Raw genomic sequence first — 26,750 nt, forward strand, 5'->3', positions numbered from 1 at the left:
AATGTATTGTTTAAAAAAAAATATTGGTAGTGATAAAATGTTTCTGTTTTCTTAAAAAATATTTCTCTGAACTAAGAAGGTTCGTGGGTGGTGCTTAAAAATGTTATATAAAGATATTGTGGTCGGTCTTAGTAAAAGATTGTTCCTCTTAGGGCAAACTGGAAGAAGACAGAATTAAATTCTATAGATCATGTATGAATAGAATTGTGTAAAGATGAATGTCAGCAACACATGAGATTGATAATAAGAAATGTTTCTGTATTTAGAAAACTGTCCTGAAGAAGGTGAACAATTATGTACTCACCGAAACGCAGCATCGATCTTTCTGTTTTCTAGTGATATCGTGAATTGTTTTAATATGAAATGTTTTTAAGTTTGACTGTATATTCTGATGGAATACATTTTATGTCTCGTTTAGTTTGTGATTCGTTTTCTGTGTTTGCATTGGCGTACTGAAATTGCATAATATTTTGTCTGTATGGTATTCTGAATTTAATTTTAAGCACTAGCACTGTATAAAACCGTAGATCCCAAAAAGATTTGACACTGATTAGGGACTAATTTGTTTTTTTTGCTTGATATCACCCTGTCCCTATTCTGAATAAGGGTACCTCCCCTTTGTTTCTTTACTGGATGTATATGTGCCTATGAGTGGTACAGTACAAGGAGGATACAGTACTTTGCAGCCAGGGTCGGCTTTAGCACTGGTGGTGCCCTGCACGACAATGTCTGTTGGTGCCCGCCGGTCCCTCCCTACCCCCCCCACCCCATGACCACCTCTGCCACAGGTTCCCTCACTAGCACCCTTGAACAGTGTCTCTCAAGTCTCCATAACCACTGTCTCTCAGATTTATTTAGTTTTATAGCACCACTCATACCAGTGTAAGGTGTCAGAGCACTTTGCACCACACACACATTGCACAGAGACAATCATATGTGTGTAAATCAGTGTATAGGAAATGTTACATCAGACAGGCCTACAAGGTGTAGCGTTAGTGTGACATGTCATCGATACTAGTGGCAACTTAGTTTGAGTCCTTATTCTGGAAAATCACAAATTCAGAATTTAAAACGTAACATCATTGTTAGGGGTTCTCTTTCATATTAAGAATTGTTTTCTACCCAAATTAACCCTTTTCACCAGATTATGATGATGAAAGACTGGGCAAAAAAACATATAGCTATAACATATAACTTGTAGTTTGCGTACAGCTCTAGAATGACAGTTTATAGCTCAATGTTCTATATTAGGTTTTTGACTTCTAAACAACAAGTAACAAAAGGAGCTCTCTTATAGAAGAAGTAACCCACTGACATTATATGCAATTCATTATCTGCATGGTACACGTTCTCAGCAGCAGGGATTTTAACCCTCTGCACTGCCTTAGGATGAGTCAAAACATGAACTAGACAAACCTCCGGTCTCTTTCCAGGAAGACGATTAATCATCAGGAGTTATCTTGACATTTTTTTGTTGTTTTTGAAAACAGATTTTATTTGTCACATGATAGGAACACATCAAGTAATCCTCTGACATCCAGAGGCAATCACTAGAACAAGTTATCACGGGCTTTGACATGCAGACAGTTTCATATGCAAATAGACAGTCGAGTTAATAAACAAGGAAATGCAGTATTGTACAACCCCCCCCTCCCGCCCCCCCACCTACCCTCAACTCCCCCCTCCCTCCTGCGCGTGCCGCTGCTCACTCCGTCCACGTCGTGCTAGGCGCATTGCAATGTCCGCCATACCATAGGCCCTCCGGCTGTTAGATTAGTTGTAATACATCCTCCTCTGGAGGCGGGTCCAGCTTCAGGCCCCTGTAGTCGCCCACCGCTTCCATATTTTGTAATGCTTGAGCGGGCACCCCCTTGCTACATACACAGGCTTTTCCAGGCCCATACAAAAGTCCATTCCGTTCTGCCAAGCTATGAATGAAGGGGCACGGGGCGCCTTCCAAGACATCGCAATGTCCCTTTTGGCCAAGGTCAACCCCAACAATAGCAAATGGCGCTTATAACGATTGCCCCCCACTCCAGCCAGCACATGAAGAAGAGCCAATTGCGGGTCTTTCTGTAGCTCCCAGGCCAGAACCTCATTCAAACATAGAAACACTCTGTCCCAGAACCTCTGGAGAATCCTGCAGTCCCACACTGTGTGTAGTAGCGTCCCCACTTCTGTGTGGCACCTAATACAATCGGGGGATGCTATCAATCCCGCTCTCCACAAGCCCTGTCTAGTGTAGTAAGTGCGATGAAGGTACCTGAATTGTATCAGTCGTAAGCGCGTGGAGATGGCTGCTCCCCTGGGTCCCTCTAGCGCCTCCACCCAATCCTCCTCGTCTAGCTCCCCAACATCCTGCTCCCACTGGGTCTTGAGATGGGCAAGGTCCGAAGCACTGTGTCGCACAAGGGTTTGGTATATGCGGGATATCTTTATATCTGGCAGTTCTCCCATAAAGACTTTGGCCTCAATAGGACGGAATTCTGGTATGTCTTCCGCTCCCTGGAGATACGGGGCCAGCGCCTGGCGGAATTGGAGGTATCTGTAGAATTGTGTGTGTGGCATTTCGAACTCCTCCCGCAACATGGCAAAGGACTTGAGCACTTCCCCCGACAAGACATCGCCCAATGTAGAGATGCCTATCGCATCCCAACCCCGGAAGCCCACCAGGGCCGCTAGCTGAGGCAATCTACCATTTTGCCACAAGGGGGTCTCCAGCGTCAGGACATTCCACCAGCCACTCCTGTGCAGGGCCTGTTGCCATATCTGAAAGACCACCTGCGTGAGTTATCTTGACATTTTAATTCATATCTGGAAATTTCTGGAGGCCAGGAATGCAGCAGCAGGTGCTTTTAAAATGATAATATGCATTTTCAAAAATGACGCCCCCACCCCAAGTCAACATCCGGTGCGGTCGCACTGATCGCACCACCCTAGAGCCGGCCCTGTGTGCAGTGCATGCGGGCTGTATATATGCACTACGTGTATGTGTGCCTCTGAGTAGTACAATACATGGAGGTCCCGGAGTTCTATTTTGGGAGACCCAGGCCTACATGGTGAAACATGGAGGAGGTAGATAGATCATTTAAGGCTCGTTGGAGCCAAATAGGTGAATGGCAGGACGACTTCCTTTGAAAAATGTGTCACTACCGGGATCACCCTTTCCTGGTGCCTCATGGAGATAAAATAACCAACGCAGAGTATAATACAGAGGAAAAAGTCTGCAATGGTCTGCATTAGTGTGCATGCTTCATATTTGTATGTGCGATATGTCACACCATCAAGATAATTGGTAATACCAAACTGTAATTGGGGGCCTTCAGTCAAGGACGAAGAGGCTGGAGAAACAGGTTGCCGCTCTCACAAAGAATCAGGCCAACATCAATGCTCGCCCGTAGGACCAGGAAGGCCGGGCTCGACTAAATATTATTCGCCTAGTTGGCGTACCGGAAGGACTGGAGGGGTCATCAACGGAATGGTTTGTTGAAGACCTGATCCTAAACCACCTAAAACCTAAATGTCTATCGAATTTTTTCTCTGTTGAGCGGGCACATAGGGCCCTGGGAGGTAAGCCCAAACCTTGGGCTCCTCCGCGCACGATCATTGCCCGCATTCTTAATTTCAGAGACAGAGACCCATATTACAGGCTGCCCCCACTCACGGAGACCTTCATTGCGTTAACGCCACCATCCGCCTCCTTCCGGATTTCACGCTTCAAGTCCAATGACAGCGGCATTCCTTTGATGGGGCGAAAAAGGAACTCCGAGACCAGGGCGTGAAATACATGATGCCCTTCCCAGGCAGACTCAAAATCCTGGATGGAGAGAAAGCCTACTTCTTCGTTTCAGCGGCTGATGCCAGCGACTGGCTTGAAGGCCGGGGAACTGTCGGTCGGCAGGGGAGGCGGCCAAGCTCCGCATCGCTCCGGGGAGATCGAGCCACAGACCTGGATGAAGGGCGATATATTAGTGGCAGAGAGCAGCAGACGGCTGCGTGACTTTGGGATGACTCTGGCACAGTTGTGACAGGCGGTAGGTCCTGAATAAACTTTGCCTTTGGGATTGGAGGAATAGTACGCCGGGTGGTTTGGATCCACGGCGGTTGGGGGACTGTGTCCGGGGCTCTTGGCCTGATCCTTGAATGGGACAGTGTATGTGACGCGGGCAGTCTTTGTTCTTTATTGGACTCAGGTTTGGCCGGGGATGGTGAAATACTGTATGTGGGCTGCCCTGCCATTTTCTGAATGGGGGTGTAGGATTCAACATTAGTTGTGTACTTCTTCCTTTTGTCTGCAGGCCCACGTTTCCTCATAAATGTTTTTAGTAGTGTTTTTGGGGCGACAGGCACTCTGCAAGTTTTCTAGGTGGGTGGTTTGGGACTCACCTGGCAGGGCGGCAGGGAGGGGGGAGTTTGGGTGTTGGGGGGTTGGACTGAGGGGGTCTGAGGGAGTTGGGGGGATGGGGAGTTTGCTCAAAGCCATCATATTCATCATGCACTGGGGACTGTTATGGGGGACACGTCTGGAACAGTAATTCTTCTGAGGGGTTGGATAAGTTGTTGATATGATGGGTGACTCAGCTATGGTAAAGGTTCAGACTTGGAATGTCAATGGACTGGGCAATAAAATCAAGCGCACATTGGTGCTGCAATATGTAAAGAGGCATTCCCCAGATGTGGTCCTTCTTCAGGAATCGCATCTGAAGGGGAATAGGTGTAAAGCCCTTGATCAGTTCGGCTACAAAATGGTTGCGCACTCGGGGTTCACATCTGGGTCACGTGGTGTGAGTATCCTAATACGCAATACCCTACCTTTTGTTATTTCGGGCACCTGGGTGGATGAAGCGGGCTGTCTTGCCGCAGTGGCGGGCGGACGGGAGGGACGCACATTGGTGTTCTGCTCATGCGATATACCCCCTGGCCTCCATTCTGAGTGCTTTTCCAAGCTTAGCATGTTTCTGACAAGCCTCCCAGAGGGAACGCTACCTGTTGGTGATGATACTAATGCTGTTATGTGCCCGGAGATCGACTGGTCTAATGCCCCCACAGGTAGGCATGGGGAGAGGGGCCTCTCGGACTTTGTTAATACCATGGGGATGGGGATCTGTGGCGGGCGCAGAACCCCACACTTAGACAATACACATTTCACTCAGTAAGGCATGGGTCCTTCTCAAGGATTGACCATTTCTTTACTCGTTCGGATCAGATGGGGGAATTTGGCGCTACTACACACATGGCCCGGGGGATCTCGGATCATTCCCCTGTTTGTACCACCCTTAGGGGCCCCGTTGTAAACTGAGCAGCCTTTCCGAGAATAGACCCCTGGCAGCTCCGGGACCCTGAAATTTGTGGCAAGCTCAGGGATGGGTCAGAGCTGTATTTTAAGGAGAATCAGGGGTCTGTGGATTCCCAGATATTCTTCTGAGAAGCTTACAAGACGGTGCTGAGGGGCCTGGCTCAGTCGCTTATTGGGGCGCAAAAGAAAGAGGAGTTCCTCCAGAATTGGCCCCTGGAGAGTGAAATACATCAGTTAGAGGGGGACGCGGCCGTAGCCCAATCCGTGGATATTTACCACAGGCTAAAGCTGAAACAGAGGGATCTTAGGGCATTGGCCGAGAGCAAGGCCCGTGCCTATGCGTTAGATACGCAGCACCGGATGTACGATGTTGGCAATAAGGCACTGAAATTGTTGGCGTGGTTGGAGCGCCCGGACAGGGAGCGTTCGTGGGTAACGGCGGTATGGGATGAAGCGGGTAACCTCTGCTCGTCCAGCACAGACATAGCAGAGGCCTTTGCGGCTCATTTTGAGAGAGTGTACTCAACTGTGTGCACTAGAACCGAAGAGGATTGCGAGGATTTGTGAAAGGACTTTGCACTCCAGCCGCTCACTGAGGAGATGTGTGAGCGGTTGGAGGCGGACGTCACGGTAGAGGAGCTCGGCGGGGCACTCAACTCCCTGCAGTCAGGCAAGGCCTATGGTCCAAATGGGCTTACGATCGAAATCTATAAAAAGAAAGCCTCGATCGTGACAGCCCTCATGCACAAGATGCTCAAGAAGGCACGAGAGCGTGGGTACCTGCTCCCTGACGAGAGAGAGAGGCAATGATCGTGGTGATCCACAAGTCTGGGAAACCAGCAAATCAATATGCCTCAAACCGGCCGATCTCTTTGCTTAATGTGGAGGCGAAGGGTCTTACCAAGGTCCTGGCGGATCGTGTACTATCGGTGGTTACGGATTTGGTCCATGTTGATCAATCCGGCTTTATGCCCTGCTGAAGTACTCATCATAACCATCAGCGTCTCTATGGGGTGCTGTACATGCCCGAGGATGTGGGAGACACACAGACAGCATTGATGGCGCTGGACGCATCAATGCCCTTTGACAACATACAATGGCCCTACTTGTTTATGGTACTTCAGCGGTTGGGCTTTGGACCGATCTTCTGTAGCTGGGTACGGCTCCTATATGAGCAACCGACGGCCCGGGTGAGGGTCAACGGGGCTGTATCTGGGGCCTTTTCCCTGCAGAGGGGGACAAGACAGGGATGCCCTCTGTCCCCTCTCCTCTTTGCCCTGGTGTTGGAGCCCTTGGCTCGTTGGATCAGGAGGGACCCTTTGATTTGGGGACTAGCGGCGACGGATGAATGGGAGGAGCATGTATCGCTATACCCCAATGACATCATCCTCTATCTGGCAAGGCCGTACCACTCGGTTGCCCAAGTAGTTCATCTATTCGAGTTGTTTGGTAGCTACTCTGGCTATACCATTAATTGGTCAAAGTCTGTGATTTTCCCCCTGTTGGGTTCTACCCCTCGAGTCCCGCCTAGGTGCTCTGCACCGGTGGTCCTGGAGGGATTCAAGTATTTAGGGGTGTACACAACGCCCGATAGACAGGAGTTCTTCGAGACTAATCTCGAGCCCCAGCTGACTCGCTTGCAGGCTGACGTATCTCACTGGCGCACTCTCCCACTCTCTCTTATGGGTAGGGCAGCCATGTTTAAGATTCTTACACTGCCCAAGGCTACTATATGTTCTGCAGAACACCCCATTTCCGATCCCCATGAGTATATGCAAAAGGATCTCTCAGGCGGTTGGGAACCGTGTTATGGGATGGGCAGTATCCTAGGGTAGCGCTACACAAATTGCACCGGGGGTGTACGACGGGTGGTTTGCGCTCCCGTATATTAAATTTTACTACTGGGCGGCACAATTACAGGTGGTCAATGACTGGGTATACACTGACGGGAAAGAACCCGCCTACAGGGTTGACAGAATGGCTATGCCACGGGGCATTTGTGAAACTCTCCTGTATGCCCGTAGACCTCAGAAGGCATGGCCGGACCACACTAGGGTAGTCTTCCACTGTTGGCAGGAGGCGAATCGGCTCCTGGGCTGCGCTGGTAAACTAACCGGGAGAACTCCACTTTGGCAAGGGGACCTGTTGAGGGAAGTGGCGACGTTAACAGGGTTTAAAGGATGGCAGCAAATAGGTATTGACTATCCTGGGGATGTCTGGAAGGAGGATGCTTTTGAATATCTCCAGAAGGAGTACAGCTTGCACACCTCACAGAGATGTCACTACATACGCCTCCAGCATGCTCTTCGCTCACACATACCAAGTGGCACAGTGATCCCGAAGTACTCCACGATGGATGATCGTCTGCTACTCAATCCCATTGCGGAGAAACCCACATCCACAATCTACCGGAAATTGATAACTAATATACCCAATCCCTTGGTTCGTCTAAGAGGGGCCTGGGCCCGGGACCTTGGGAGCCTCGATGAGGAGGACTGGCAGGATGCGCTCCAGGGGCCCAGGGAGATCGCTATCCTGTCTAGATTTAGGCTCGTACAGTTCAAAATCCTCCATCGCACATACTATCCTCGCACACATCTGTGTACATGGGGAAGGTATCAGTCAGCGCTCTGTGTGCGGAGTTGTCAACAAGAGGGCTCCTTCTTCCATATCATTTGGGAGTGCCCGTGATAGTTCATTCTGGGTGAAAGTTACAGATACAATGTCCAGGGTAGTGGGTGTGCCGTTCCCTATGGACCAGAAGTTGCTCCTCTTGCTGATCAAAGCGGATAGTGACTGGTCGAGATATGTGGAGCTTTGGCTGGCCCTGGCTGCAGGGGTAGTGAAACGGGATATTACAAGGGCCTGGGGGTGCGGGGGACTCCTCTATGGGAGGATTGGCAGCGGGACCTCGACTGGTGCCAAAGAGCGGAAAAAATGGAAGAAAATATGGGTGCCATGGCGCAATTATAGGGAGGCGGGTGCCCTCGTGGATGAATAGTCCGTTTGTATTGATGAAAGACATTGGTGTTTCCCTGATGTGCAATTCCCAGATGATGTCTGCACTGTTCCCCAATGTGCTATTTGTACATGGCATTGTATTGTATGGTCTCATGAGCACTGTTAATAAAAAAAGATTTTCAAACAAAGATTCACGTAGGTACTGAAGAAAGCACTTAGAGGCATATAGAGAGGTGGACTCACAGATGCTTTGGGCCATTATGCCCAGTTAATTCACTCTGTTTTTAACTTTGCCAAGGGACCTTAGATTAAAAGAGAAGAGGATCCAGAAGTAAATTTTAATTTTAACATCGACACAATCCCTTCCTCTTAGAAAAGTGCTCCACTAACAAATTGCATCGAGCCCACCCACTCACACTAGGTGCAGTGGGTGAGGATACAATGATGAAGCATGCCACAAGGGGTACCTGTTGGTAAGGATCCTACTAAAATATCTAAGACATGCCAGGATCACACTAACAATCTTTAGTAGCAGAGGAATTGTAGAAGATATGGTTACCCTCCTTGGTGGTGTAGAACCAACTTTATTGATGCCTTTTTGTCTTGCTGTAATGTTCTGTAATAACTTTGCTTAATAAGTAGGAGCACCCGCCTGTGCTGGTTGCTCCTTTTTAGGTCTTGCCTAGCGTTGCAGCGCACATGCACTGCTTGCTATGCAAGGCATATTGTAGTCGAGGAGATTTGAGAAGTGGAGTGGAATCCCACACTTTTTTTCCATTGGCTTGCGTCATCGTCGATGCTAAACACTGGCTTTCGCTTGTGAATGAGGCTTCTTAGTCCCTCCTTGTTACCGCCCTGTCTCCTTTTGGGACGGCCCATCCAGACTGGATCTTTTACTTGCGGCGTTACACTGCCTCCTTTAACAAGTCGGTAAGCACTACATTTTTTTTCAATCTGCATCGTGCTTTCACTTTAGGAATAGCTACCGTCCCACCCGCGAGTGCTGTGTGGGTGGCAGCTATTGTAAAGTGAAAGCAGCATGTCCGGCATGATCCGTATCGTTATTGAGGGCCCCGGACCCTGCGGCTTCAGGCTCATTGGGGGAAGGACTTTGACCAGCATCTAACCATCTCCAGGGTAAGTGCTCAGTACACCCGTTTTCCCGGGCGGGTGTGCTCTGGTCCTGGTGTCCATTCCTTTCTCTGCTTGGCAGCCAGGCCCTCCTTTTATTTCCGACTTCAGAAAACGTAGACAGAGTAGCTTCCCAGAACAAGGCTTCTGTTGTCAGGTGCTTCAAAATATTCAAACTACCCGTCTCCAGTGTGCGAGCGAGGGGGTTGCCAAGACGAGCAGGAATACTACCTCCAGACACCTCAGTGTGAGACATGGCGCCGCGGCAAGACATCACGTCCTGCTGCCAGAGCGGCTAGTTTTAATTGAAATTGACACAGTGGTGGCCTCCTCCCGCTGCGCTTTAATTGCAGTGAATTTCTTTTGTTGTGTACTCAGCACGCAAACTGTTTTTTTTAATTGAAATTGACACAGTGGGGGCTGCCGCCCATAGCCTCCTCCCGCCGCGCTTTAATTGAAGTGCATCTCTTTTGTTGTGTACTGGGCATGCAAACAGTGTTTTTTTTAATTGAAATGGACAGTGGCCGCCGCAGCCCACAGCCTCCTCCCGCCACTCTTTAATTGAAGTGCATCTCTTTTGTTGTGTACTCCGCACGCAAACAGTGTTTTTAAATTTTTTTATTGAAATGGACACAGTGGCGGCCGTTGCCCACAGCCTCTTCCCGCTGCGCTTTAATTGCAGTGCATTTCTTTTGTTGTGCACTCTACACGCAAACAGTGTTTTTTTTTAAAATTGAGAACACAGGCGCCGTTGTCAATTTCAATTAACAAAAAGGTTTACATGCAAAGTACACAACAGAAGAAATGTGCAAGTGCGCTATATTAAAGCTAAAGCATCCGTCAGCCGCTTGAAAGCTTCCATATATACTGTCAATTAAAGCGCTGTAATGTTGTTTCCCCTGTATCGGGCCAACCCTCATCCTTCCTAACGCCACCCCCACTGCCTCTCCCGGCAGCTGCCTTCGCCTGTAGTCATGCACTCTATGCCGCCTGTAATCTTTCACTTCAATACGTTCCCATTCCTAACATTACGACAACATATCCCACGATATTGACTCAAACCGATCCCCCTCTCTCCTTCAGCTGCATGCTGATTAACACACGCTCACTAATAAAGCACAAACTTGAGCCTGCGAAGTTCACCAAGTCACAGAATCTAGACATAGTCTTCATTACATAGCGATCAAACCAAGCTGGTTCAAGCGCTGCCTATCAGCTACACCATTTTTTAAGTAAACCAGAAGGGAAACAAGCATTTGCAATGCAATGGGTCTCGCATTTGCGAAATTTTAAGCTATTGGCATTGTAAATGACAATGCCTTTTATTTATCTGTTTTCAAAACCAACACATAGATAAAAGGTTTGTCATTTACAATGCCAGTAGCTCAAAGTCTCGCAAATACGAGACCTATTGCATTGCAAATGCTTGTTTTTGTTAACTGCCAGCGGTCAGTTTCATTATCTCCTTTCCTATGTGTTTTTTATTCCAGCCTGGGCTGTCCTGCTAAGGACAGAAGCCTCAGCTTCAGGAGACTCCAAGCCTAATGGAATCCAGATGCAGTGTAATTAGTCAGTCTGCAGCCAGGGCAGTGCCATGCTGTAAAAAAAGCCTCCCTCGTGGCTGGAAGGATGAGGGTGGACATGAAAACCAGATTGGGAAGTGCAGGCAGAACGCGGTCTTGAGTCACAGCATTTTGGGATTAAATATAGTAAATGGCATACCCTTATGCACAACCAAATCTGATGGAGACATCTAGCCGCAGATTCCATAACTTAGAATATCTCCCCAGGCGTCAGACTGGATCCGGAAAATCTTTTTTCCCCAGCAATACCTCTGCATGCCGGGGGAGCGGCACCGCCCGGCTCCGTCCTGACGTCGTCCACGGAAGTGACATCAATGGAGCCATATAAGCCCCTCCCAGCGTGCTGACGTCAGTTTTCTTCTTTTACGCATCCTAAGGCGGATCCGGGAAAGTAATACCTCTGGCCTGTTATTGGTTTTTTTACAGGCCTTCTCGACACCCTTTCGCATCGAAGAACAGTGTGTTCGATGCAATTTGTGGGCTTCAAACCATGCCGGTCCTGCTTGCGACAGATGCCAGTGACGGACCCTCACATGGTGCATGGGTGAGTACCATAACTACGTGGAGTGCGTTGTTTGCTGCATGAAACTGCTGTCTGCCCGGATGTCCCGAACGGACCCCTCGCGTCGCAGGTCTCCTTCTCCAGAGGAGTCATCCACGCGGCCATGGCGTCATTCGCCTACCTCAGGTAAGCATTGCCCCCCCTCCCTGGCGCTCCTCCAGGCCCCAAAGGGGGGTTGGGACTCAGGTTGGGACACCGTCGGCGGGTTTACCCTCTGCTCCAACCAGGTGCCCTGACTCCGACACCAGAGTTGCTGTAAAGACGGGAGAAGGCGTGGAGGGGCATCCCACAACGGTTAGCCCTTCCATAGCGCTATCGCAAAGCCCTCCGAGGCTCCCTGCAGCATCGCTGGAGGTGGCTGCAGCGCGGTGCACGACACCGCTTCGGTGTACTCTCTCCCCCTCGGGGACTGTTGAGTCTATGCAGGTCCGACTCCGAGCGGTCGAAGCCTTTTTGGAGGTCGCCGACGCCGGCTCGACTCGGACAGTCGGGACCATTCCGGAGGTCGCCGGCTCGACTAGTCGAGTCCTTCAGAGGTCGCCGGCTCCACTCGAGGAATCGAGTCCTTCGGAGGTCGCCGGCTCCATTCGAGGCCTTTTCGGAGGTCGCCAACGCCAGCTTGACTCGAGGAGTCGGTCCTCTTCGGAGGTCGCTGACGCCGGCCCGACGAGTCGGGCCTCTTCAGAGGTCGCCAAAGCCGGCTCGACTCGGGCGGTCGAGGCCTTTTCGGAGGTCGCCGACGCTTGCTCCACTCTGCCAGTCGCGGCCTATTCAAAGTCTCCGACACCGGCTCGACGTCGCCTCAACGCCGGTACCGTCTCCGGCTTTAGTGGTGGAGGATGTGGTCCCAGTGGGTTGCCACCCCCCCCCCCCCCGAGTCATTTCACTGCCCTCCGAAGCAGGCGCCAGTGGTGCATTGGCCTACTCATCCCGCTGCTGAGCCTCTATTAAGTGGCCGGTTTAGCTTACGTCCATCACCTACTGATGACTTGCTTTCACCGCCTCGGCAGCCACGGAGCCTAGGGGACGTTCGCAGGGCTGTTTGAAGGGCTGCAGACATTTTAAGGATGGAGCCGCCCTCAATCTCTAGTCCTTTGAAGCTGGATATTCTCCACAAGGGCACGAGAAACATGGACCCATTGTTACCTTTTGCAGAGTCCTTGTTTGACATCCTTCTCAGTACATGGGCACGGCCCTACTCAGGGACCAGGTGGATCGTGCTGTGGCACATTGGGCGGCTCTCACTGACCCCGCCTGTTTGACCCTCCATCCTGGAGTTGGAGGACTTGGGATTCAGGCAGCTCTCTCTGTGACTCCTGTAACGTTGCATCCTTCCACTCGGGAGTCTTGGTGGTTGGAGTCCTATGGCTGCGATGTGTTTGCATCCGCCAGCTCAGGACTCCGGTCCCTCAACACATTGTGTGTATTTGCTCGGGCTACATTTGCCCTTGGGACGCTGTTGACTGGCTCCTCCCCCCCTTGCTGGGGATCTCTTGTGCCGATCTGGCCCGCCTAATCAGTGATGGCCATAATATGGCGCACTTTTCAATTCGGTCTGCCATGGGAACGACGGACACTGTGGGTCGTACTATGGCCAGGTCGGTTGCCATACGCCGCCACGCGTTGTTGCGTGATAGTATTTTGTCCCACAGCATGTTCAGGAGCAGCTTGAAAAGATATACCATTTAATGGGGTCACTCTTTTGTTGCCCATACTGATTCGGTGGTCAGGCGTCTCCTGTATATGTATTTCTTTTTTGTTACCCGTGTGGGCCGCAGATGTTCTGGGTTGTGTGGTTGGTCAGCCGTGTTGTTTACGTATTCTTGTACAGCTGGTTAAGCTGTGTTTACCTTTCTCTTGAGCCTCAGCCTACAAGCTTGTCAGAGGGACCCTTCTTTTGTAGGGTTGTACCTTACCCTATGTGGGGTATTTGTTGGCCATCATATTATTACTCTTCTTTGGCCATGCACTTTTGGCGCAAGCTGACTCTTCCTACTGTGATAGGATGTCTCCTCTGGTGAGATCCATAGAATTGGTTTCACTCCAAGGGTTACCTTTAGTTGTCAACAGTTGGTCCGTAATACATCCCAACCTCCGTAGGGGGTTTTGTCACCCTGGCGTGTTCCTACAACTTCGCTGTGCACTTTTTGCCTGTCTATCTGTGGACATTGTATTGTATTGTATTGTAATTGCATTTATATAGCGCTTACTACCTCTGACAAAGTGTTGAAGCGCTTTTTCGGCGAGTAGAACGCTACTCTGGGACCCATAGAGAATTAGTGTTGAATTAGTATAGTGAAACAGGCAAGTACATTTTAAGTGGTGGGTAGGTTAGTCAGTTATTTGGATTTGGAATGATAGCAGAAGGACAGAGGAGGACAAAGGTTTGTATTTATGTAGCGCTTGTGTTGCACGCTATTCAGGAAGCCAACAAAGGATTAGTGGTGAATTAATATGGTGAAATATGAAGTACTTTGAGTAGTGGATATGTTATTCAGTTATTTGGGTAGTATATTAGTATAGTTTAATATGGAATTTGAGAAGTGAACATGTTAGTCTGTTAATTGTGATTGAAAAGGATAGTGGAGGGATAAAAAGAGTGAAAGATTTTTTTTTTAAGTCTTAGCAATAGGAGGACACTTTTGGATGAGTAAAAAAGAGTTTGGGTATTGCTAAATGCGAAAAAGGGCAGCATTTCTGGCCCTAGTCCGGACCAGTCCCGAACAGGCTCAAACAGGCAACTACCCTTGTCCTCTCCGCCCTTAGCCTTGACACTCGGGCTGAGACGCCCTAAGCCTGGCCCTTTTTTATAGCCATAGTAATCAGGTGACCCCTTCAGCCAATGGGAACCCTAGCCCTAACACTATCGAATCACAGCCCATAACTAGTCCAACAACCAATCACACCAGAAGCCCTAAATAGCTACTTCCAATTAAAGGTCTAACCCTCACCCTAGTCCCACCCTGCTCCCAACAACCAATAACATAGGAAACCCTAGTCCCTACTTCCAATAGAAATCCTAACCCTAGCCCTAGTCCCAACCCTACAATGATTGAATCACAGACCCAGAAACCAATCAGAACCCTCAAATACCTAACCAATGAGGACATTAACCCTACCCAATAGAAACGCCAGATACAACCACCAATCAGTGTACACATGTGCCAACCACTAGCAGACCAGATAAGGTCCCAGCGACATCAGACAAGGTTTGCTGGCCAGGGAGTTGCAAGCTCCTTCTCCTGTTCAGAATCTCCTGGGAGGCAGACAGGCTCAATCCACACTTTGGACTTCTGCAGGTTAAGGCTTCACTAACTCGAAATCTAACAATACTGTTTGAATAAAACTTTAATCCCCCTGCTTGCCAAAACACGAAGTGCACAGGCCCCAGTAAATACAGTTTAAACAGCTCACAGAAGCACCCTCTGATATAGAATATCCCTGTTCATGGGGGGGGGGGCTGGCCTCACTGGCTTGTGAACACAAAATGGTGGCTGGGTGTGCACTTTTTTAACACACAGGTCTTAGCGCGGAGCAAAGGAGAAATTTGGAGGGAAAACAGATTTGTCACCAAGGAATGAGAGGGACAAACTACAGAGGTTGGACTGCAAATCCCACAATTCAACATGTTAAATGCAAGCAATCATGGGAAGGGAAAACCACAAGTTTAAAACACAAAACAGGTGATAAAATATGCAATCACAGGCAGGTCGAAACCGCAATTTTTAAACTGTAACAACCACATGCAAAGACAGTAATCACAGAAAGGGAAAATCGTTTTTTAAACAATTTTTGTTTTGGGAAGAGACAGCACTAGTCTGTCTCCTTACCACTTCCTGGACTCTGCTCACTGCAATCTGGGGCACAGGTAGGCTACAATTCACAAGATGGAGGAGAATGATTTGGGGTGCACCTAGCAAGGCCTTAAGTGGCCTGGGCAGGTGTGAGAGGAGGGTTCAGACTTGCCAGGTAGCTGAATAGCCAATGGTCTGCTGGCCTGGGGGTTGGGGCTGGGGAGATGCTTCTCCTGTTCAGAATCTCCTAGGAGACAGACAGGTTCAATCCACACTTTGGACTTCTGCAGATAAAGGCTTCACTAACTCGAAATCGAACAATACTGTTTGAATAAAACTTTACTCCCCCTGCTGGCCAAAAAACGAAGTGCACAGGTCCCAGTAAATACAGTTTACACAGCTCACAGAAGCACCCTCTGATGTAGAATATCCCTGTTGCTTGGGGGGGGGGGGGGGCAGGGGAGCTGGCCCTACTGGCTTGTGAACACAAAATGGTGGCTGGGGGTGCACTGTTTTAACACACAGGTCTTAGCACAGAACAAAGGAGAAATTTGGAGGGAAAACAGATGTGTCTCCAAGGAATGAGAGGAACAAACTACAGAGCTTCTTTAGGTGGCATTACTGTGTGTATTTTCTTCTCGATGTTTCCCATTTTGATGGACGGTAGTCTTTTGGCGCCAGGCTTCTGTCTTTGCCTTTTTTCTATCCTTTATGGGCAGGCTTGTGGTCTATGTTTCTGCTATCTCCCGGGAGACCAGGATTCTTCCCCCTCGGGGACCTGTTATTTTTTCTGCATTCTTAACTGTTATGCAGCACACCGGTGCCGTGGTGCAGCTTTCATTACTCCCCTATTTATGATTTAGTCACTCCACTTACGTGTGTCGACATTCCTGTCTCTTGTGTGTATATCGTAAATTCTACACGCCACTGGGGTGCTCGCATACTTAGTCTTTTTTGCCTTGGTTTCGGACATTCTTGCTTACTCTTTCCTTCGGGATAGTGTCCTCTGTTTGTTATTAGCCTTGCGAGTTAGCCACTTACAGTGGTGCCTTTTAATTCCTTTGGCTGCATGCCTACCTCCTGAGCTTTGCTCAAATGGTGGCTCCTCGGTCTCTGTTGGTACTAGGCTCTGGACTCGGCCTTGCGCTGTTGTCACATGTCCTAGACAGTACACATTAAGGGGTTTTTACTTCCACCCACAGGCCTCATGCTGTGGCTCCGGTTCTTGGGCGGACAGTCTGACGACTAGCCCGTTTCTTGTGGTTCCACCGTGGTGTGTGTTCAGGCGGTATGCTCTACTGTGTCATGTTGTTTTGACCCTTGGTACTTCGTTTCTCTTGGGTTATAGAGACCGATGCCTGGATCCTTCTTTGAAGGTCTTGCTGCATTGTTACTTACGTTGGCACAGAATTTTCTAGTTCTGTTTTCCTTTCATCTGTGTCTGGGCGAGAGAAGTCTCACACCATCCCTTGTCGGATTCGGCGTCTTTACCATCCCTTGTCCATGCTCCTTAAAGTGGGCAGATGGAAGAGTTACTTACCTTCGGTAACAATATACCTGGTAGAGACACAGTCTGGCCGCAGATTCCTTAACGCCCGCCCATCCTCCTCACTCTGCGAAGACCTTTTCATATGGTGTCTTTCCACCTAGCCTCTCTCTTTCTGGTGGCCTTGGTCTTCCAGGGGTGTGCTCTTGCACCTCACTCGGGGTAGGGTGTGTTGTTCTACGTGGGGCCCTTTGGATTCCCCTCCGTCCTAGTGTTTGGTTGGTGGCGTGCTCTCGCACCTTCCCTTTGCAGCTTTCGAGCCCTTTGGCTCTCCACTCTGTCCACGTTTTAAGGTGGTTCAGGTCTATACTTTTTACTAACTTCTCATGTTTTTCATCCTGTGCTGCTCACGCGTGGAGTTATTCTGTTTTTGGTTCCTTCCCACCGGCCACACCTATACCTCCTCCTTTCTCTGGCAGTCGGTTGGGTTCTCTTGATGCTATAGTTCTTCAATCTCTGGAGTGTGTCTAGTGGTCGTTCACTTCTAGTCCCTTGTCTTGCAACATGTTGCTTCAATATTGTAGTCTTTTAATTTCCCTTTTTTGGTGACAAGCTGACCCTCGCTTGTCATATCTTTTGTGCCGCTGTTGTGGCCCCCTCCAGGTGGTGCACGGCTCGGCAATCTGTTTGGCCTTTTCTCGCAGCAAGTACTCTGTGAGCTCCCTTCAGCCCCTCCGGGGACTGGGTGCTTTTTCAATGATTTTATTATTTTTTAACACATAATGTTCGTGTGCTATTGCAGTTTTTTGCACGGCTCCACGTTGTGGCGAGGAAAAGTTTCCTGTAGAAAACGGACGTCAGCACGCCGGGAGGGGCCTATATGGCTCCATTGACTTCACTTTTGTGGACGACGTCAGGACAGAGCCGCCTCCCGGCATGCAGAGGTATTGCTGGGGAAAAAAGATTTTTCGGATCTAGTCTGACACCTGGGGAGATATTCTGAGTTAAGGAATCTGCGGCTAGACTGTGCCTCTACCTGATATATCGTTACCGGGTAAGTAACTCTTCCATCTTTACATGCTTCAAATGAGCCAGTACAATGTGTACAGCGGGAGGTGTGAGGTCTTAGAAGAATACAGACAGAGTACAGAGTGTGGGTGGGCTTGGTAGCTTCATTTTGTAGCAGGTTTCGTACAACAGAAAAAAATATGAAAATCAAATACAATACAATTTCAGAAAAGTAAAGAATTATATGGTTAGTGTACTTGTTACTGAGGAAAATATACCAAATGTATAGATCCCTGGCAATTTGTTTTACAAATCAGTGCTTTTAGTACTCTTTGTTCAATTCGATCAACTGACATGACTCATGACTACCTCTCCCAGAAAGCACTAGGTTGTTTCACAATTCGAGGGGCTGGAACACTGCATCCTTGGTCACAAAGAATAATCTGGTAAACGTACTCACAGGTTAGCAATCTTTGCACAGGGCAGTCTAGGGATTTTTCATTTACTCCTCTTTTGTATGTCGATTCCACAGTAAGTCGCTCACTTTTCATTCTGATATTTGTAGCTGTGTTCCTTTTCTTTGTACAGGCAGGGCTTTGAATACCAGAATGAGCACGTAAAGGTTTACTGAATGACTCGCAACCAACACGAGGCATGTCAAGATCTCAGTTTTATCCAGGCATCCTTCTTTCCATGCAATGCATGATTAGCTCTTCCAAGACAGGTTTATAGATGCCGCCTACTAGACAGCGCAAAAGCTTTCTGTTACAAGACCTATTGTTAGTTTACAGTGGGCTTAGATCCTGCTTATTGCTTACCATTAGTTGGCTCAATTGTCAATCATTTGCTTACTTCTTATTCGACAACGTGTATGCTGTTTCCTTACTCTTTTTGTCTTTGTCCCATCCAGTGGCAGCTCCTCCACTAAGGCAAAGGAGGAGGATACAAGCCTCCTAAGTGCGCAATAACTGTTTGGTCGGCCCACTCGTGCCGCCCAAAATAGTAATGTACCTCTGTTCTCCATGCAGGCTGCATTACGGTCTGCACGGGGAACAATCCCGCCCCTACAGCCCCTAGCTAAGCGTTGTCATGGCGTTCAGACCAATCACAATGCTGCATTGCAATGTTATGATTGGCTTAGGGGTGGGAGCCTGGTTGCCTGGTTCTTGTTCCGACCTGGAGTCGAACACAGGAGAGCAGGAGCAGAGACCCGGGACCTGGGCTTTGCAGCAAGGTAAGTGTTATTTTTAGATTTATTTTTTTATTGCAGCCAGCGCCAAACACGTCTCCCCCACCACCCTCCCCACGCCCGCCCACCACCTGCGAGCTATGCCGGCCGGCCATGATCCTATCCAGGAACATGGATGCATTACTAAGTCCTTACACTGCTTGCCTTTTCAAGCGCTTTTTCCTTTTTGTTTAAACACTTAATAAGACTGCCTGTTTTCCAGCTGTGTGTGCTTCTCTTACCCTCTCCGTGCCATCTTTCACCCCAGCTCTGTGTTGCGACCTCTCGTTAGTTTGCTTTTCTCCCCCATCCTATGTGCTCTACTGTACTCTCCTTTTTGTCCGTTTGCTTACCCTCATCCGCTCCATGTTGCTTCCCCCATCCATTCACTCCCTGTTGTTTCTAGTCCCTCCATTTGATTTCCATGCCCCATCACGCATGTTAATTCCCCCACCCATTAAAAAAAATACGGTTCCCATTTTTTTTTGCAAATGGCTTGGATTGGCGCATATAAATAAATATTTTTTTAAAGTGAGTCATTTTAAAGGCACACGCATGTGTGGTGCATGTGCCTATGCATTGACTCAATAGGCATTTTCTTCTTATTTTGCCACACTGCACAGAATCAGGAATGCATGGGTAAAAGGTATTGCACAGCCAAAAGGACAGATCTATTGGCTTTCCCAATGCTTGTTGTTTTAATTTATGTAGTCAGTTAAAAGATCACAAGTAGTCATCGTAATCCATACCTCAGAGTAACAAGCTCTCAATTAATTGCAGCAACCCATTTCATTCATGAATGTCAAATCAGGATGCTCTTTAATTCATTCAATGTATGGCAGTGGTGCATTGACCTTGCTTTACAGTGATCCACCATTCAATCAGTGAAAAGTCCTGAATCTCATGGTTCCAACAAGTAATGAGAATCCATCACTGCAGAAAAATATTAAGAAAAATACATATTGCCATTTTGTAAAATCTTAAAACAATCATCTCCAATACTTTAATTCTGCAGGTTTTAAAATTATTTTTATTGGGGAATTTTATATACAGACACACAGCGGAGCAGAATATGGTATTAGAGACTGACGCAAACCGATTTTAAATACAAAGATAACCATTTTACAGAGCTATATAACAAGAAAATGATTTTAAGAATAATGTACCAAAAGCACTGAAGGGTAAGGGGGATGTCAATAGAGATGTCGAATGCAACACTCTCGTTAATAACAAAAAGATTCAAGAAAGTTCAGGAAAGGGGGAAGGAAAAACAGATAAGACAAACAAGGGCTGTGGGAGGTGAGGGGAGGAAGAGGCTATTCATGAGAATGTGCCCATAAATCTAGGTATTAGTGATGATCTGCCCATTAAGGTACTGCCATATTGACCATTTAACGCGGTAATCCAACACATATATCTCCAGTATCTACAATGTAAGTTGCCTTTTCCAGACCTAATAAAAGCCATCCAACTAGTCAATCAGAGGTCTTCTTGGTCGACTTCCTTAGTGCTACAAAATCACCAATGTAGTGCACCTGACATACATCTAAACCAATATTTTGAATAGAACAAATTATAGTGAAGCATGAATCAATTTTAAAATCTCGCCCACAGGTTAACCAAACCTTTTGGCACATCTTCCCCCAAAATTTTCAGAGAAAGGCAAAACGAGTTAGAGTCCCGATATTCTTGCCACAGTTTCAATCTGGAATGTGATTTTTCAATTCAAGTTTGTGAATATTTCTATGTCATAAAAAAGTATTGCAAGACATGCTACATCGACACGATTTGTACGCCTTTAGAGTATCTTAGCCATTACAAATATTTAGTTTATCTTCAGCCAGTGCCGCTTCACGAGTTGGGGCAAGCTGCTGTTTCATTTGTGCCACCAGTGACCCTGGAGCCCTGAGCTTTCTTGCCTGACGTCGGAGTGTGCAGCCTGAGCGGAGAGGACACATCGCAGCCCGCGTGCAGGACTCAAAGTCCCAGGAGCACTTGGGCCGCTGTAACACCTGGCCATCCCGCTGAGACCCGCCCCCTAATTAAGGACGCTATTTAGTCATCCTGCCGTGCCGCTACGCGGGAGCGTGCCCGGGAGAAGCCCGGGACAAGGGCGGGACCGTCTGTGGCCGTACGGGGACGAAAGAGGCCGGGCTGGGCCACCCCTCTAAACTTTCCAGCAAAAGACATCTTGGGTGAACTCTATAGCGGTACCTCATTTTAATGTTATTTCATAATATGCAGTCGAAGTGACTAACAACACTTCTTGTTGTTTAAATATTTCTACTGGGCCACTTTCGTAATATATTGCTATAGTTCACTGTGTTCCTGCTCTTGGTGTAATTTTGTATTTTAGGTATTTTATTTCACACCCTAACTGGCCGTAAGTGGCTGAGAGCAGCAGCATGGGCAAGGGAGATAAGCCGACTGCCCACCGCCCCACGACCAGGCTATTAGCGGCTTCCACGCAACCCCTACCTAGCCTTACGGCTATTGACAAAATGCTTCAAAAAACAATAGGGGTTGTGGCAAACGCTATAGTAAATACGGAAAGGCGTCTTTCAATTACCCCTGCTATGCCCTCTTCTACTCTTCTGGAAGACTGCTCCGTAGCCACAGCTCTTCCTACAGATTTCTAGTAGGAGACGCGCGCTGCGTGCAGAGCGAGTGGCGAACATTGACGTTTATATTTTTAAACCGGTTGTGTGATAAGTGTTTTTTACTTACTGTCGCTTCCCCGGTCCACCGCTGCCTCTGCAGATTGCTGTGGAGGGAAGTTGCTGTTTTATCACACCGGAAGTGATTAGACTTCCGTTGTGCACCACACAGCATTCAGGGGCCCGCACAGCGCTACTTAAGGAGCCTCAGCCTGCCGTCCCAACTGATTGCTAGTAGGAGACGCGCGCTGCGTGCAGAGTGAGTGGCGAACATTGACTTTTATATTTTTAAACCTGTTGTGTGATAAGTGTTTTTTACTTACTGTCGCTTCCCCGGTCCACCGCTGCCTCGGCAGATTGTTGTGGAGGGAAGTTGTTGTTCTATCACACCAGAAGTGTTGTGCAGAGCGAGTGGCGAACATTGACGTTTATATTTTTAAACCTGTTGTGTGATAAGTGTTTTTTACTTACTGTCGCTTCCCCGGTCCACCGCTGCCTCGGCAGATTGCTGTGGAGGGAAGTTGTTGTTCTATCACACCGGAAGTGATTAGACTTCCGCTGTGCACCACACAGCATTCAACGGGCCCTCGACCTATAAGGGGATGGCGAGTCAAGCGCGCAGCGGGCGCACGCCGAAGACGCGCCTAAGACATACCCGTCTGCGCCCGTCCGCGCCAGTACGTCGCCTCTCGCCAGGAACCCTGGCTGCAAGGTATCTGCGAGATATACCTACTCTAGAGACACACTCATAGGCCTTAATAACCTATCTACACTGTGTCGCAAGACATTTCCCCGATTATTCAGAAAGGGCGATTTCAAATGTACCTGCGGGTATATGCTCCCTAAGCCTATCGTCCCTCCCTCTCCCTCTACCACCAACCCACAACAACGATTGTTGATAGCACAGCTCAACACTAGATCATTGGCCAAACATCACATGGAAGTCCATGATCTAGTTGAGGAACACGCACTGGACATCCTGTTTCTTACAGAAACATGGCTCCATGACGATATGAATACTATCATCAACTTGGCCACTACAACGGGTTACTCTGCCCATGCTCTTAACAGACAGTCTAGAGGTAGAGGTATTGCGGTCATACTCAAAGCACAATACCTATGTCAATTCATCAAAATGGATATTCAGGGAAGCGAATGTGCCCGGTATAGCATTAAGATAAATTCCCACCTAACGCTATCAGGTCTCCTGATTTATAGACCACCTGGACAGGACAGCAGTTTCACTAAATCCCTTGTAGAAATAGTAGGCTCGTTGGCAATTACAACTGCCAACTTTAATATTTTTGGGGATCTTTATCTCCATTTTGACCTTATTTCCGGCCATAAAATTAATAGCCTATTAGCTGACCTTGCAGCATTTCAACTTTGCCAGCTAGTCAGGAGCCCCACCCACAGGGGGGGTCATCTTCTGGACCCAATCTTTTCTAATCTAGAGGAGGCCACGGTAGAAGGACCGATCCTAGTCTCTTGGTCCGACCACATGATGGTGACCTATACACGAGGCGTCTAGCGGGAACAATGCCCAACGAGTTCTCAAACGCCCTTGGTGAAAGCTACGTCTCGAGGATTTCCATGCCCTCCTCAATGCGAACCCCCCCCCGAAATTGAGGGTGACACAGAATTAGACTATGAAAACTTTAATACCTGGCTGACCCAAGCCTTAGACTCTTTGATCCCAGCTGTCTGGATCAGAGCCCTCTTTCGGGAATCCAGCTCTTGGTACAACGAGGAGTTGGCTATCCTCAGGAAAGAATGTAAACTTGTCGAATGTAGCTGGAGGAAAACATATGACCAGACATTAAAAGCCATATATAGGGCCGCACAAAAGAACTACCACAGAAATATCCGCAGGACAAGAGCCACCCATTATGCCACCGAGATCAAGGATAGCCAGAACCCTTCGAAAACCATTTTTAAAATTTTGAAAGACCTAAGCGCCAAAAAAGCGGTGGCAGCAACAAATGTGTCTTATCTGCACTGTGAAAAACTTGCCTCCTTCTTTATAGATAAGATACGAACTATCTACAGTTCCTTCCCAGCCACTCCCGGTCCTACCCCTCCAGCAGAGGGCCGACAAACAAACTTATGACCATACCTGAATTAAATCAGGAAGATTTCTTCAGACTCTGTGGGAAAATTAAATCAGGCTCTCCTGCAGACCCATTAAATCCCGTCCATTTTAAAGAAGCTTCTGCGCTCCTACTTAGTCCCCTCCGAGCTATAATTAATTCTTCCTTTAAAAATGCCATCATACCCACTAGATGGAAGCAGGCCGGGGTATCCCCCATTATCAAAAAACCCTCGCTAGACCCTACAAGACCGGAACATTTCATTACTACCTTGGCCTGCCAAGGTGGCTGAAGCCCACGTGAATTACATTCTCAGAAAATTCCTCTGCTCTAATTCCATCCTTGATGCCTCCCAGCATGGATTCCGAGCGGGCCACAGTACCGAAACGGTACTTCTAAGTGTAATAGAACACCTTCGGACCATCTTGGACTCCTGTCAAACGGCAGCGCTGATTCTTTGGGATCTCAGCGCTGCCTTTGACACGGTCTCACATGAGGTTCTGATACAACGACTGGAGGCAGCGGGGGTTTTGGACAAGCATTAGACTGGTTCGGGGCATTTCTGAGCGGAAGGTCCTTCCGAGTGTCCACCCCTCCGTTCCTATCAAAAGAACGAGCAATTGGACAGGGAGTACCCCAGGGCTCTGCACTCAGTCCGACGTTATTTAACCTATACGTCCAGCCACTAGCTGAGGTTGCCAAACGGTGGGAGCTCTCCATAGTCTCATACGCAGACGACACTCAGCTAGTGGTAGTGCTGAGTGAAGACTCAGGGCTGAACCCATCTAGGTTTAAACTTGGCCTAACTGCAATCTCCAACTGGATGACATCTAAGTACCTACAGCTTAATGCCAACAAGACGGAGGTCTTGCTCGTAGGAAAGGATGTCTCAGCTAGGGGAGAGAAATGGTGGCCTGACATTCTCGGGAACCCTCCTGAGCCTAAGAGCGAGGTAAAAAACCTTGGAGTCTGGTTGGACTCCTCGCTTAATTTCATCCACCACACCAAAAAGGTTGCCGCCACATGCTTTGGGATACTTCGGAACCTCAAGCCGATCCTAAAATTCTTCGACCCTTCTACTCGTCAGCTCATAGTACAGGCCTCCATTCTATCTCGTCTGGACTATGCGAGCTCTCTACTTTTAGGAGTCGATCAGGTTGAGGTAGGAAGATTACAACAAGTCCAAAACGCGGTGGCTAGAGACGTGACAGGGCTCCCCCGCTTCCAGTCAGTTTCTGCTACCTTGACTAAACTTCATTGGCTGCCAGTGGACAAGAGGATCCAATTCAAGGCCGTCGGCCTAGCGTTTAAAATTCTCTATTCTGCATCTCCTCCCATGCTCTGCCCCCTTCTGACCACCTACATCCCTGGGCGAACCTTACGCTCAGAGGGTCAGCACCTGGTAGTGGTTCCTCGAATAAATCGCGCACGGATGGGAGGACGTTCCTTCCGTTACCTCGCAACAAAGTTATGGAACACCCTCCCACTCCAGGTCCGTGGTCTACAGGATCTCCTGACGTTCAGAAGGGCCATTAAAACCTACCTCTTTTGTTAAACTGCTTTGTTATGTTATAGCTGCGATTCCATTCCTGCAGTAGCCAAATCTCCTGTCTATCAAGCGCCGGGACGCCCCTTAGCTGGGGCAGCTGCGCGCTATATAAGCACCTATAACATAACATAACATTTTATGACCTCCCTTATGCCCTCATTCTCAGACCTACCCGGTGATCAGATTGTGTCTGACTCAGATTTTGCAATTGAGAGCGCGCAATCCCGACCTTCCCCTTCCCCTGCCCGGGCCTCACCCCAGGAGCACGTGCACGGTGCTAGATCCAAAAAATCTAAGAAAAAGGGGAAACCTACTAAGGCACCAGTACCAGACCCCAATCCTGGTACTCGTGTTTTCTCCGGTCCCCCTCTATGGGCTACTGACCTTTTGTTCGATCTCCAGGCCCATATGGAACTGCTCATTAATACCCATTTTAAATCCTTGTCCTCTAAGATTGACAGACTGGTCTCTTTGATAAATAGTAAAGGCTCAGGGAAAGCACAGACAGCTACTGCATCGGGGAATACTATTTCGGCATCGGCCAAAGGGCCCATCAACGTGGCTGCGAAGGACCAGCCTCCGGCCAATAGCCTTTGCCCTAATCCCCCCCACCTCTGCACTAATCCCTCCTAAGATCACGACTCCCACATTAACTACTAATGGCCCAGGTCCCATTGGTCGCCCGCTGCGCCTCCACCTGTCCCGGGATGTAAAGTACAGGAACCACCAGGGCTGCCAAAACCAACCGGGCTCTTAGAGTGCCCGCTAGGAAATAACAATATGCTGGGCTCTCCCAAATATACTCCCCTACCCCAGCTTCCGCCGGAAGCCTCGCCCTATGTGGTGGTGCTCACAGGCGTCCCTGCCCTCTCAGGCGATACAAGGGAATCTTTTCTGGAACTGAAGAACAAAGGTATTTTCTGGTTAAGCAGGCATAGACCTTTAATGGGTGATGGGCAGGGGGGAATTATGTTTGCACGTAGAGTAAGTTGGTTGGGGACGGGACCTAAGGACATTGGTGGTGACTGTGTGATTGTGAATTTTCGGGATCCAAGGGCTGTTGAACATGTTTTACATAATGGAGACTTTTCCCACGCGAACTCTATTAACACCGTTCATTTGGGGTATTTCTATTCACAACCTCCAGCTTTAGGGGGGTATGATTCATTCCGCCCCTTTCTTGCTGGTTATGATCATGAATTTAACATTGCTATGGGTAATAGATACTCTGCCCTAAGCAATATAAACTGACTGCTATTAATCTGCTCCCCCGTAGGATCTGTTTTGCCCCAGATGGGGTGTGAAGGTGGGGTGATTCCTAGCAGAGTGAACGGTGCTCCAGGTGAGAGAGTCGGTCTGGAAGGGACACATTTTATTATTCCCCCGCCCTCTTCTAATCTGAGGT

The 26,750-nt window shown here is 48.5% G+C and overlaps 1 protein-coding gene across 1 annotated transcript in view; it reads right to left on the reverse strand.

Moving 5' to 3' along the window:
* Positions 1-19,725: 19,725 nt before the first annotated feature.
* LOC147690197 (uncharacterized) overlaps positions 19,726-26,750 on the reverse strand; it is a 519,116-nt gene continuing 512,091 nt past the window's right edge. Inside the window, exon 6 of the mRNA XM_086936651.1 lies at positions 19,726-19,982. Coding sequence (XP_086792777.1) covers positions 19,980-19,982 — 3 coding nt within the window. The 3' untranslated portion in view covers positions 19,726-19,979. The remainder of the gene's footprint in view (positions 19,983-26,750) is intronic.

Source organism: Lissotriton vulgaris, chromosome 9 (assembly GCF_964263255.1).
Source record: "Lissotriton vulgaris chromosome 9, aLisVul1.2, whole genome shotgun sequence".
Classification (NCBI taxonomy): Eukaryota; Metazoa; Chordata; class Amphibia; order Caudata; family Salamandridae; genus Lissotriton; species Lissotriton vulgaris.